The sequence below is a fragment of the Plasmodium gaboni genome, chromosome 2 (genome assembly GCF_001602025.1).
Source record: "Plasmodium gaboni strain SY75 chromosome 2, whole genome shotgun sequence".
Classification (NCBI taxonomy): Eukaryota; Apicomplexa; class Aconoidasida; order Haemosporida; family Plasmodiidae; genus Plasmodium; species Plasmodium gaboni.
The window spans coordinates 2,316-15,419 of NC_031482.1; the positions used below are offsets into that span (position 1 = coordinate 2,316).

Genomic DNA, 13,104 nt, shown 5'->3' on the forward strand with positions numbered 1-13,104 from the left:
ATTTGTATTCTTTTTTTTTCTTCATTTTACTATTCGATGTACTTATTATATACCATATTTTTTTTAATTCTTCATATGCTTTTCATATTATGAATATATAAAATATTATATGCCCCTTTTTTGTTTTTTCTGTAGTTATATATTGAGAATAAATAATAACATCATAAGCTATTTATATCAATAAAATTCAATATAATATAATTTATATATACAATGAGTGTATTTATCAAAACATTATCATTTATAACTAAAACAAAAAGATTTGCATATTATATTATTAGGTACATCATGGTATATTAATTAATATAAAAATAGACACATATATACATATATATATATATATATACAATCAAATAAATATTATTATTTTTTTGAAATTTATTTTTCATTAACATATTTTTATCTCCATATCATTATAATCCATTATAATATTTAAAAAGGTAATTTTGCAAAAAGAAATTTTTTAATAGCACTAAAATATTTTCTAGCAGCCTTTGTACCTTTAACACACCATATGAAACCTCCAATAACAATCAAAGATAATATAACAGGAAAACCAGCTATTAATATTGTACCATATCCAACCAATTCCGCAATATATCTTATCCTAGGTTTTCTCCTTTTTTTCTTTTTTTTTATAATTTTTCCATCATTTGTATCATCGTCTGTTTCATTATTTGTTTCAACAATTGGTTCATCATTCGTTGGAATAGAATTATTCATAATAAAATCCCATTCATTTAGCAATTCCTTCTTACTTGTGGCATTTACATTAATCAAATCGGGTTTTAAATCAGTTATAAGTTTTATATATACTTCATTCATGTTTTTCCCAAAATATTCAGAATCCCTTCCGAACAATTCAACTTCAGGATGAATCCTCATTGTAAATTTTTTTAACTTATCATTATCTATATTTAATTTTAATATATCATAATATTCTTCATCGTAATTTTTATTATATTCGGATAAGTTTCTCAGTTTTATTAAATTGAAAGAATCTTCTGTATGACTTTTTCCATATCTAATTTTATAATTAAAAACCTAAAAAGAAAAAAAAAAATAATTATAAATAAAATGAAATAAAATAAAAATATAATGATAAGTAATAATTTTAAAATAAATAATATTATATTATATATTAATAATATATATGTATATACATATATTTATTAGAATTATAAAATGTTTATTTATTATTACATTGTTATAAAATATTAAAGATATTAAAAGCGTGCTACTTAAAATCACTCTTATCCATAATAAACATATATTCCAATTATGTTTAAAAAAGCAAGATTTTAAAGATCTCATATTTCCATTATCCAACCTTTTAAATGTACATTTGGAGTAATAAAAATTTATACAATTACTTATTATATTTGAATCTACTGTTTCTTTATTATTTTTTTATTATTTCTGTTATTAATTTTGTTATTATTTTTGTTATTATTTTTCAAGCTTTTTGTTTATATCATTGCATATTTTCTTTTTTTTTTTCATAATATATTAAAATTTATAATATTTTTATAGTAATTTTTAAAAAATATGCGGAAAAATCCTTAGGAAAATAAAATAAAATAATAATAATCTTAAAAATAATATATTTATATTAAAATGATATTTATATTAATATATATATATATATATATATATGTGCTTTTTTTTTTTTTTTTTTTTTATTTAAATATATTAATTTTAGTTTATATGTGAGCATAGAAAAAATTATATAAATTATATATATTACACAAATTATATAAATATTATAAATATATTTCTCATATTAATTTTTTAATTTTTATTTTAATTCACTAAATAAGTTAAATTGTGTATGGAAATTACTTATCATATATCAGCGAATCTAAAATAATAATATATTCATATTAGTACTTCTTACATTATCTCTATTTTATAGTATTATAATATTAATATGTTAAATATTAATAATAACATATTAACATAATATATTTTTTAAGCAATATTCAAAAAGTTTATATATATATATATATATATATGTTATAACATTATATATAAAATTATGAACATACATTATATAATTCTATCTATAAATTACTCGGAGTATAAATATATTAATATCAAATACAATCATTCTAATAAATATATTTCGAATTAATATAATTACAATCCATATTCTTAATATTATTTTGTACCATATATAGATAAATATATTGTTTTCGCACTTATTTATTAATTACCTTTCTATAGCTTTTTTATATTTAATAATAAATTGGTACTATTATATTATTTACAGAATGACCACATTTTTTTTTTTTTTTCTTATTTAAATGAAACATTTATAAATATGGGGAAAAAATTATATATAAATAAAAAAGTACATTCCTTTTTAATTTAAGTATATATATAATATTTCTAATTAATTTTATATAATAAAAATAATTATATTAATTTATAATATTTTTATAAATAATAATATGTATATATATATATATATATATTTATTTATTTATTTATTTATTTATTTATTATTTTATTACATATACAATATATATAATATAATTTAAATTTATAATACTGTACACGAATTTTTTTTTTTAATAAATAAATAAATATTTATTTACTTTTATAAATATTAATATCATTACCAGTAGACATAGATCAAAATTTTTTCTATTTCATATATCTACATTATAAAAAGAAAATTTTTTTTCTCATATATATTCTATATAATATGAATATGCATTTCATATAAATGAGAAATATTAATACATATAAAATATTATATAATTAATAAATATATATATATATATATATATTTCATATTACTATTGAATAGAAACGTGAATCGTCTTAATATAAATGATAAAATTCATGTGTAGTTAATAAAGAATATCTATATGCGAAATCATCTATATATGTTGTTATGTATTTAATAAAAATATTTACCTATATAGTTATATATATATATGTTGTGTATTTTTATATTAGTAAATTAATTCGCTATAAATTACAAAAAGTTATAAAACATAAAGTATATAATCCTAATTACTACTTTTAAATAAATAACGTCGTACAAATATTCATTGTCAAATTTTCTGTTATTTTAATCGATATTCTTTAATAATTTGAGTTATAACCAAAAAAATCATTCAATATTATATTTATATATATATATATAAATGATTAATTAGTGGACGTAAAACAATTTATTATGGTTTTTAATATTTAAATAAATTTTTTATTATAAGTAAATCTATATATAAACATATATACAATTTATTTAATATATATACATAATTAATAGTTAAATTTACTAATACACTACTATAAAAACAAGCTATCAGAATATATCATTCTCATATAATTTATTCATTTTTAAGAAAAATAATATAATAAATAATTTCCTACTTTTGAGTAATTATTATACAAAACAAATCATAGTATAATTGAAAATACATAAAAATATATAATAATAGTAAAATAAAAATTTTAATTATATTTTTTATAATATAAAAAAAAAAAAAAAATTAAATTAAATTAAATTAAATTAAAATCTTAAAATATAATAAATAAATTTATTATAATATTCACTTAATTTTATTATTTTGTTATATAATAAATAAACATCATATATTACAAAAATGAATAATTATCAATTTATACACAAAAAAAAAAAAATAAATAAATAAATAAAATAAAGTATAAAAATTATATATATTATAAATTTTTTTTTTTCATTTTTAAACAATATACAAGTAAACCTTCAATTTAAAAATATTTGAAGTCATCCATAAATTTAAGATATATATACAAAATTATATTAACATATTATTTTTAAATCATCTTGCTTTCTTTTTTTTTTTTTCTCTTTCTCATTAAATTAATAAAAACCTGAGATTCATGTATTTTTTGATATAATATCCATATATATTTATACATAATTAATATAATATAATATAATATAAAAAAAAAAAAAAAATTAAATTACAAAAAAATTAAATTACAAAAAAATTAAATTACAAAAAAATTAATTAAAAAAATTAAATATATATATATATATACATATTAAATATTTCATATTTTGGTTAATATTTTTTGCACAATTTTTTTCTTTGTTTACCTTTTATCGCTTACATAAATCCAAATATATTCTTATAAATTAAATCTTACTTTTTTTTTTGGTTTATCTCTTATTTCTTTTACAAGTATTTTTTTCCATTCATCATGAATTAATTTCTCAGTTCTTCTCTCAACTTCTCTTTCAACATCTCTTTCGACTGCCCTTTCAATTGCTCCAATAAGTTCAGGGGTTAATATAAATGGTTCTTCATAATGATAATTATATTCATACGATGGTTGCTCACTTGTTCCTTCAACAATAAATTCCTCATTTTTGTAATATTGTTCTTCATCATAATAATCATAATTTTCATAATCATCATAGTTTTCATAATCATCATCATTTTCATAATCATCATTATCTTCATAATCATCATTATCTTCATTATCTTCATTGTCTTCATTATCTTCATTATCTTCATTGTCTTCATATGTATGTTCCTCCTCTTTTTTATTGTCTTTGTTTTCTTCTTGTTTTTTTTTTTCGTTTTCTACTTCATCATCATCATCTTCTTCTTCTTCCTCTAAATTTATGTTTTTAAGTGAATTAAATAAATGACTTCCTTTGTAAGTAACTAAATTTGGATTTTTTTCATAAAACTCTTCAGCACTAAATTTCAAAGCATATCCACCCCTTTTATGAATTTTTTTTCTTTCATGATGCAATGCTTCAAATGGTTTCTTCAGATAAAGTAAACCCTCTTTTTTTAATGCTGCCAATGTTTTTCTCCATAACAACCTACAGGCCACTACAATAACCTTAAATTCGTTTGAATCTAAATATACATTATTTTTGAACCATTTATTAAAAACCTTATTAAATGAATTTTCAACATATTTTTGCGCTATTAAAAAAAATTCATTACATTGGTTACATGTTGGTTTTGCATAATTAAAAGGTGTTTTATAATGATTTCTTAAATGAACATAATTATTATTAAAATACATATGACATGATTTAAATTTTTCTTTTTCATTATTCATTACATCATGCCAAATAGTATGTATTCTAAGCTCACTATTATTTTTATTATTCAATAACACAAGTTTCTTATTTAATTCAAGATCTATATCATTTATATAATCATTTACATCTGATAGCCTATGATGATTTATTTCAAATCGATCCCATAAATCATCGTTTAATAAATTCGTGAATAAAATTGAATACTTACTAAATACACCTTTTCTAGTTTTAAATTTTTTTTTTATCAAACTCTTTGCCGTTCCCATAAAATTCTTACCTAAATCCATTAAAGTCCGTTCATAACGCTTACGAACTTCCTTAAGGGAAGGTTCTTTCATACTTAAATTTCTTATGAATGTATTCTTAAATTGTATATTCGTGGATACATTTCCCTTATATGTTAATATATTCTACAATATACCATAAAGAATAAATATATATAATATTTTTAAAAAATAAATAAATAAATAAATAAAATATATTAAATAACTTTAAAACTTACCAATAGGAATATATATAATATCCCAACAATAGGCAATAGAATATATCTACATTTTGATATATTTAAAGAAATTTCCTTTCTTTTTTCATTTTCTTCATATTTATTATCTGAACAAATAGTCAATGAATTAATACAATTTATTTTATTTTTATTATCCAATATATTTTGAGATAAACAATAATTATTCCTATTACAGGTCTTCATATTGGATTAATTCTTATGTTTTTATTTTAAGAATTAAATATTTATTTATTATTATATCAAAAATGTATAAATAAAATATATATATATATATATATATATTATTATCTCATTTTTTTATTTATTTATTTTTTTTAATTACACAATATAATACTATATTATTTTCTATATAATAATATAATTATTTTTAATATACAAATAACAACAAATACATAAAAATACTAATAGGTATACAAATTAAAAATATTTACATAAAAATATTTTATTAATTATTAAAATTTAATACTTAGAATATATATATAATAAAATATATATATTATATAGTAATAATATAAATTACAAATATATTGCTCCTATTTTATATTATTATTATTTCTTTTTAGTGCATATATTATTTCTTTTCTCTAAAATCAAATAAGAAAAATAGAAATAATATAAAAAAGGTAAAAAAAATTATTAATTAAATTCATTGTTATTAATATGAAGAATATTTTATCCAAATATTATTTTATTTAACATATATTTAATATATTAATTCTAACAATTATATATATCTATTGAACGGTGATATTAATATAAATATAGGTAATAAGAAAATTTCTCATTTTACTATTAACACCCTAACATATGTTATTCCTTCAAGTGATAAAAAAAATAAAATAAAATAATAAATTATAAAAAGATAAATACATTTTTATAATAATATATAATAAAAATTTAATAAATTTAAAATTCTAAAAAAATATAATTTCATGTTATTCTAATTTTTTATTTTTCCCAGCAATAATATATTTAATATATATATATATATATATATGAACATTTATTATTAATATATTCTATTATTTTCAATTTGTTTTAAACAAAATAATTTATTTCATATATTTATTTGATATTATTTTATGTATACAATATTCATGTATACAATCACAGTCATAATATTAGGTTCCTAAAAAAATTTCTTCTTTCAAAAATAAGTTATTCCATAAAATTTTTTAATGGAAATATTATTTTTTTATATATAATTAAAATAAAATTATCTTAAAACATTATAATATAATAATTTATATTTAAAATTAAAAATATGATGAAGTCCTTTTGTTTTTTACTTTTTTCTCCTTCATATATGATTTTTATTCAAAAACAAAAAAAAAAACTTTTGAAGACAATAAATAAAATTAATATTTATTATTAATTGTTTGGTGAAATATGAAATTTTTATTTATTAATGGAATTTCTCTAAATTTAATATAAATAAAAATGAACATTTAATTTTTTGGAAAATATATATATATATATATATGTGAGTGTGTGTATACTACCTATAATAATGGTATATTATTATTTCTATATCACTTTTATATTTAATAAGCCATTTTATAAAATAAATTCTATAACAAATGCTATAATAAAATATATTCCTAATAATAATTATTATTATTATTAAAATTCGATATATTTGTAAATATATAAAAATAATAAATAATGATCTTAAATATATAATTATAATTTGTACTCATATGAAAATTTTATAAAATATTTTAATTATATTTTTCGAAAATTATATATAATTATAAAATAATTTATATTCTATAATCTTGTGGAATAAGGAATTTTATGTCTTATTATATATATTTATATAATAATAAATCATTATTTAAAAAAATTCTCATTATATATTACTTTAAAATTATAAAAGGATATAAAGCATTGAACTTTTTATAAAATATAATAAAAGAAAATATAATTTATGTAAAACATATACCTTTTTAGTAATATTATAAGAAAAAAAATACGAAATACAAAAATTATAATGATAACCTATTAATCTTTATATATATATATATAAATATATATGTATATATAGTAATGTCCATTATTATCTTAAAGGTTCAAAATACTTCAATAATAATAACTAATTTATTAAAATATTTTTAAATAATAATTAATAAAAATATATATATATGATTATATATAAAAAAAAAAAATTTAAATAATTAAAAGAATAACTAAAATTAAAAAAATTATCATTTCATTTAATTTATATACAATTATGAACTTAACAAATAAATTTATTTATATAAAAAATAAATACTTAACAAAAAGAATTTTATTTTAAAAAATATTACAACATATATATAATATTTATATATTAAAAGATCTAATTTTAAGATTTTTTTTTTTTTTTTTTTGTTAATTTTTATAGATTCTATTTTATTTTTCAAAACGATATTATATAGTATATTATTTTAGGTTTTTTCTTTAATTTAATTTATTTTATTTTATTATATATATTTTTTTTTTTTATAATTCATTCATTATTAACCGTTTTTGACACATTAATTACTTTTTGAATAATATTTTCAATATCATCTTCCTGATCCTTTTTCCAATTTTTATTTTCGTTTGAACACGTTTTCATTATATTTCCTAAAATTTCCAAAGCCTCAACTCTTTTTAATTGTGTTTCCTTATCTACACCTTCATGAAATAAGACTTTTTCAGCAGCATTCCTAATCGTTAGTTCAATATCAACCTGAACTATATTTTTCATATTATTTATCATAAAATATAAAAGATTTCTCTTTTCTTTATCGTTTAGTAGCTTATTACCTTTAGGTATTTCATTACTATTTTCATTTTCACTTTCATTTTCATCATTACTTGAATTATCATTACTATTCAACTCTTCATTAACGCTGCTTACATTATTTTCAATATCATTTTCACTATTCAAATATTCTATCTTTTTAATAACACCAGCCAAGTTTTCATTACGAGGTATATAGTCCTTAATTATAGACAACAAATTTATCATAGATTTTGATACTTTTAGATGATTTTTTTGATTCCTGTTTTTGAATTTCCTGCTAGCCATTTTTACATTTACGCCAAATAAATGTCCATTCTTTTCCCTATAACATTGAGTGAGATTTGTATATATCCATCCTATGGATTTTAAAAAAAAAGTACCAAATATTGATTTATTTAATTCTTTCACTTCTTCTTCCATATGTTTTTTCCATTGATCATCCCCATCTATATAAGGCTGTAATTTATTTCTTAAATATAAGGCTAATTTAACTTCTCGTACTTCTTGTTTCTCATACATCAAATTTATAATGTCTTCAAATCTTTGATCCAATTCATGCAAAGCTATATTCTTTTCAGATAATATTTTTAGAAATGATTCTATTTGCGTCGTTCCAATATAATCAGAAAACTTTTCTATACTTAACATTTTCACATAAAATATAGATGGATCTATTAATAACATATCTTTTGTAGCATTCAATCCATATTTATTATAATTCATCCTTCTTTGTTCAAAAGATAATATTTGATAAGCTTCATTTATATCCCTAAATTTTATTAATGCTTCATCATTACCTAAATTGTTTTCTGGATTATATTTTAAAGCTAACTTATAATAATTACTCTTAATTTCACTTAATCCACAAGAAGGATGTACGTTTAATATGTCATAGTAAGTTGTATCTACATACATATTTGATTCACCAGATGACCAAACGTTATATATGTCATTTTTAAATAATAATCTATTTGCTTCCTTATCCAAATAATATCTTTCTTCTGATTCTACATCTTCATTTGGTGTAGGTTCATCATCATATACCTCAGGAACACTTACTGAAACTGCTTCATCTTCTTCTTCTTCTTCAGATTCTTCCATTATAGTATCATCTTCATATGATTCATTATCTTCAGACTCTTCTGTTATATCGTCTTCTTTATTTTCATCAAACATTTCAAATATCAAATCATCATCTGTAATAAGCGCATCATATTTTTCATCATCAGAATATAATCCTTCCACCATAGAAGAATTTTCTTCTTGTTTCTTTTTATTGTCTTGCTCTTCTACAATTTTTACAGCATTTTTTTTTGCTTTCCATTCTTTCATTATTTTCATTTCATTCATGTATTTATTTTTATCTAAACAATTAATTATAATTTTATTGCATAAATATTGAATTTTGTTAGATAAAGCTTTCCAAGCTATTCGAGATCTCTCAATTTTTCTTCTAAAATCTTCAATACAGAAAACTTTCTGATTATGCCATTCATAAAATATATTATTTAATTTCAATTCAAGATATTTCTCAGCAATTTCAATAAGTTTTTTGCATTTATTACATACTTGTTCATACTGTTTCTTTGGTATATTATGTTTATTTTTAAATTTATTATATTGATTAAATAGTTTACACTTTAATGAAGCAAATTTTATTTTTTCATTTTTCATTATTTCTAACCACAATTTTTCTAATTCAATTATAACATCTTCTCTATTTATTTCTAAATTATCAACTTTATTATTTAATTCAATATCCTTTTCATTATTGAAAACGGGGGGATACTGCTTCATATGCGGAATTACCATATAATTATTCCATAACTTATATTGTTCTAAATCTTCAATTATATTATCAATAAAATTCACAATTGACTGTTCTTCTATATATATATCATTTGAAATAGAAAATGATTTCTCATTTGATAATGAAAAAAATTGTCCTATAACTGCAGGTTCCACATTTTGTTCAGGTGAATATAATAAATTGTCTTTTTCGCTTAATTGTCTTTCATATATTATACTATTACTAAATGAATAACAGGAATTTACATCACTTATAAATAATTTCTTCAAAAAAAAAAAAAAAAAAAAGACAAAAAAAAATTAATATGTTATATAAATTGAAATATATATATATATATATATATATATATATAATTTTTTTTTTTTATCTATATATTACATCAAATTATGTAACTTAATGCAATATAAATACATATTTAATATTAATATATTCAACTTACATTTAATACACCATATATTATTCCAATTATAAATATGGAAATGTGTCCAAATTTTAAAGATTTAGAAAAAAAAACATTTCTTTTACATTTCATGTTGTATTAATCTTTGATTATACACATCTATATATTATATTATAAACTTTGAAATAATTATTATATTAATTAAAACCTTTTCTATAAAAATTGTGTATCCATATATATTAAAAATATGATAAAATTTGTATACAATTTAAAGATACATTAATTTTTAGTAACAACATAATTATATATATATATATATATATATATATATCAATTTAATAGTTTTATATTTACAAAAATCAGGTAGCAAAGGTAATAATTATAAAAATATATATTAGAAATAAATAAAAAAAATAAAATAATGATTTTACAATAAAATTTACTATATATTTATTATGAATATATATAAAAATTCCAAAAATAAATATTTATTACTCATATATAACAACTTTTTTAAATATTTTAAATAAATGTAATTTAAACTATATTTTTAATTATACTTTTTTAATCACATAATAACAATCCTTTTATAAAGTTTTATAATAATATAAAAAATATATATATATAAATATCAATATGTACATAAATATATATATATATATATATATATATATATATTTTTTTCCTAACTATTGAAAGTAGTGTATATAATGATTATTTATTTATTAAGAAAAAATATATAATATATTATTTCTTTTTTTAATCCTTGTAACCTTTTTTATCATTCAGAAAAATATACAATTAATATAAAAAATATAAACAACCAAATTTCATATAAAAATTTCTTTTTAAATATAAAAAAATTATTTTACAATATTATCTATCATATAAATAATAATAAAAATAGTCATATATATTATATATATAATAAAATATTCTAAAATATATTTAAAAGAAAAAAAAAAAAAAAAAAAAAAAAAAATCATTATTTTAAAACATAATATTATTAATTTTTTCCTTTTTTTAACATTATATATTTAGTACAACCAAAATAATTATCAATAAATGCATAATAATTCATTTACAAAAATAAAAAAATATTTTAATAATTCTCTTTAAAAAATAAATTATATGTGATTATATTATTAATTTACATAGATAATAAAAATATAAAAATGTACAACATTATTCTTTCTATATATATATATATATATATATTATAATAATAATAAATATATATTCTTTTATATTATGTAAATCATACATATGAAAAAGGACAATATTATTAAAATGTATATATATGCATGCAATACTGAAATTTATATATAAAATAATATTGCATGTATAATAAAGTATTATATATTAATGATCAAATTTTTTTTTCCATTTCCTTCCTTTTATTATATTTTATAAAAAATTTATATATAATATATATTGATATTAATATTTAAGGGATATGTATATAAAAATATAATATATATACATATATATAACAATATATCAAATTTAATTCAATATATATATAAGCATATTATTTTATATATATATAAAAAATTAATTTATAATTAAAATATATTTATATTATATTCGTAATTTCTTTTTTTTATTTAATAAAAAATATATAATAATTAATTTAACATTGTGTATGATGTATTAACATGTCAACTAATTTTATTATATATATATATATATTACTATTACATAAAATATTAAAATATATGTGTAATAAAATAGTACTTTTTATAATGATAGAAATTAATCATATGATTGAATGTGTTAATAAATTAACAGGCATTACAATCAATATATATAATATTTTGGAATCAATTCATTCCAAATTATAAATAATATATATATATATATATATATATATATATATATGTAGATATAGATGTTGATGTCACCCCACTAATTACAAATATGTTATTGGAAGAATATAACAATATTTTATATAATTGTTTTTCTTTAATTTTAACAGTTTTTATATAATATTAGTTACACAAAGGACCACATACCATAATAATATATGTGAAGTACAATAATTTTTTGTTTTATAAATAAATCTATATGAAAGTTTCATAATTATTTGTAACTATATTAATATTATACATATTTCTCTTTATAAAATTTTATAATAATATTATAATTTTTATTATAGCTATTCATGTATTATCATTTATTATTTTTCTTTTTTTGTACAACATTAATTTTAAAATATTATTTATTATGTATGTATGTATATATATATATATATTTTTTTTTTTATTTTTATTTTAAATTTAGAGTTTATTCTGCATAATACTTATATCATCAGTAAATAGACAAATTCTATTATATAAAAAATAAATGTGTAAATATTAAAATACATAACAGAAAAAAATATGAAAATTTAGTAAAAATTATAAATTACATCATATAAAAAAAATAAAATAAAGAAGAGTTATTAAAATAAAGAAATCTCCTATTATGTAACATATATATATATATATATATAATTATAATATGTATAAATTATAAATGGAAAAATCAAAGT

At 16.3% G+C, this 13,104-nt stretch overlaps 3 protein-coding genes across 3 annotated transcripts; all 3 read right to left on the reverse strand.

Moving 5' to 3' along the window:
- Window positions 1-432: 432 nt before the first annotated feature.
- On the reverse strand, window positions 433-1,314 carry PGSY75_0201500 (exported protein (hyp9); the record flags this gene model as incomplete). The annotated part of the gene is made up of 2 exons (XM_018783683.1): window positions 433-1,044; window positions 1,204-1,314. The coding sequence occupies 2 exons, from the start codon at window positions 1,312-1,314 to the stop codon at window positions 433-435; spliced, it is 723 nt and encodes a 240-aa protein (XP_018643673.1).
- Window positions 1,315-4,131: 2,817 nt separating this feature from the next.
- PGSY75_0201600 (exported protein (PHISTb)) lies at window positions 4,132-5,771 on the reverse strand (the record flags this gene model as incomplete). The annotated part of the gene is made up of 2 exons (XM_018783684.1): window positions 4,132-5,475; window positions 5,568-5,771. 2 exons carry the CDS (start codon window positions 5,769-5,771, stop codon window positions 4,132-4,134), a joined length of 1,548 nt encoding a protein of 515 aa, XP_018643674.1.
- A 2,308-nt stretch (window positions 5,772-8,079) lies between these two features.
- Window positions 8,080-10,703, reverse strand: PGSY75_0201700 (putative DnaJ protein; the record flags this gene model as incomplete). The annotated part of the gene is made up of 2 exons (XM_018783685.1): window positions 8,080-10,434; window positions 10,611-10,703. 2 exons carry the CDS (start codon window positions 10,701-10,703, stop codon window positions 8,080-8,082), a joined length of 2,448 nt encoding a protein of 815 aa, XP_018643675.1.
- Between the last annotated feature and the right edge of the window lie 2,401 nt (window positions 10,704-13,104).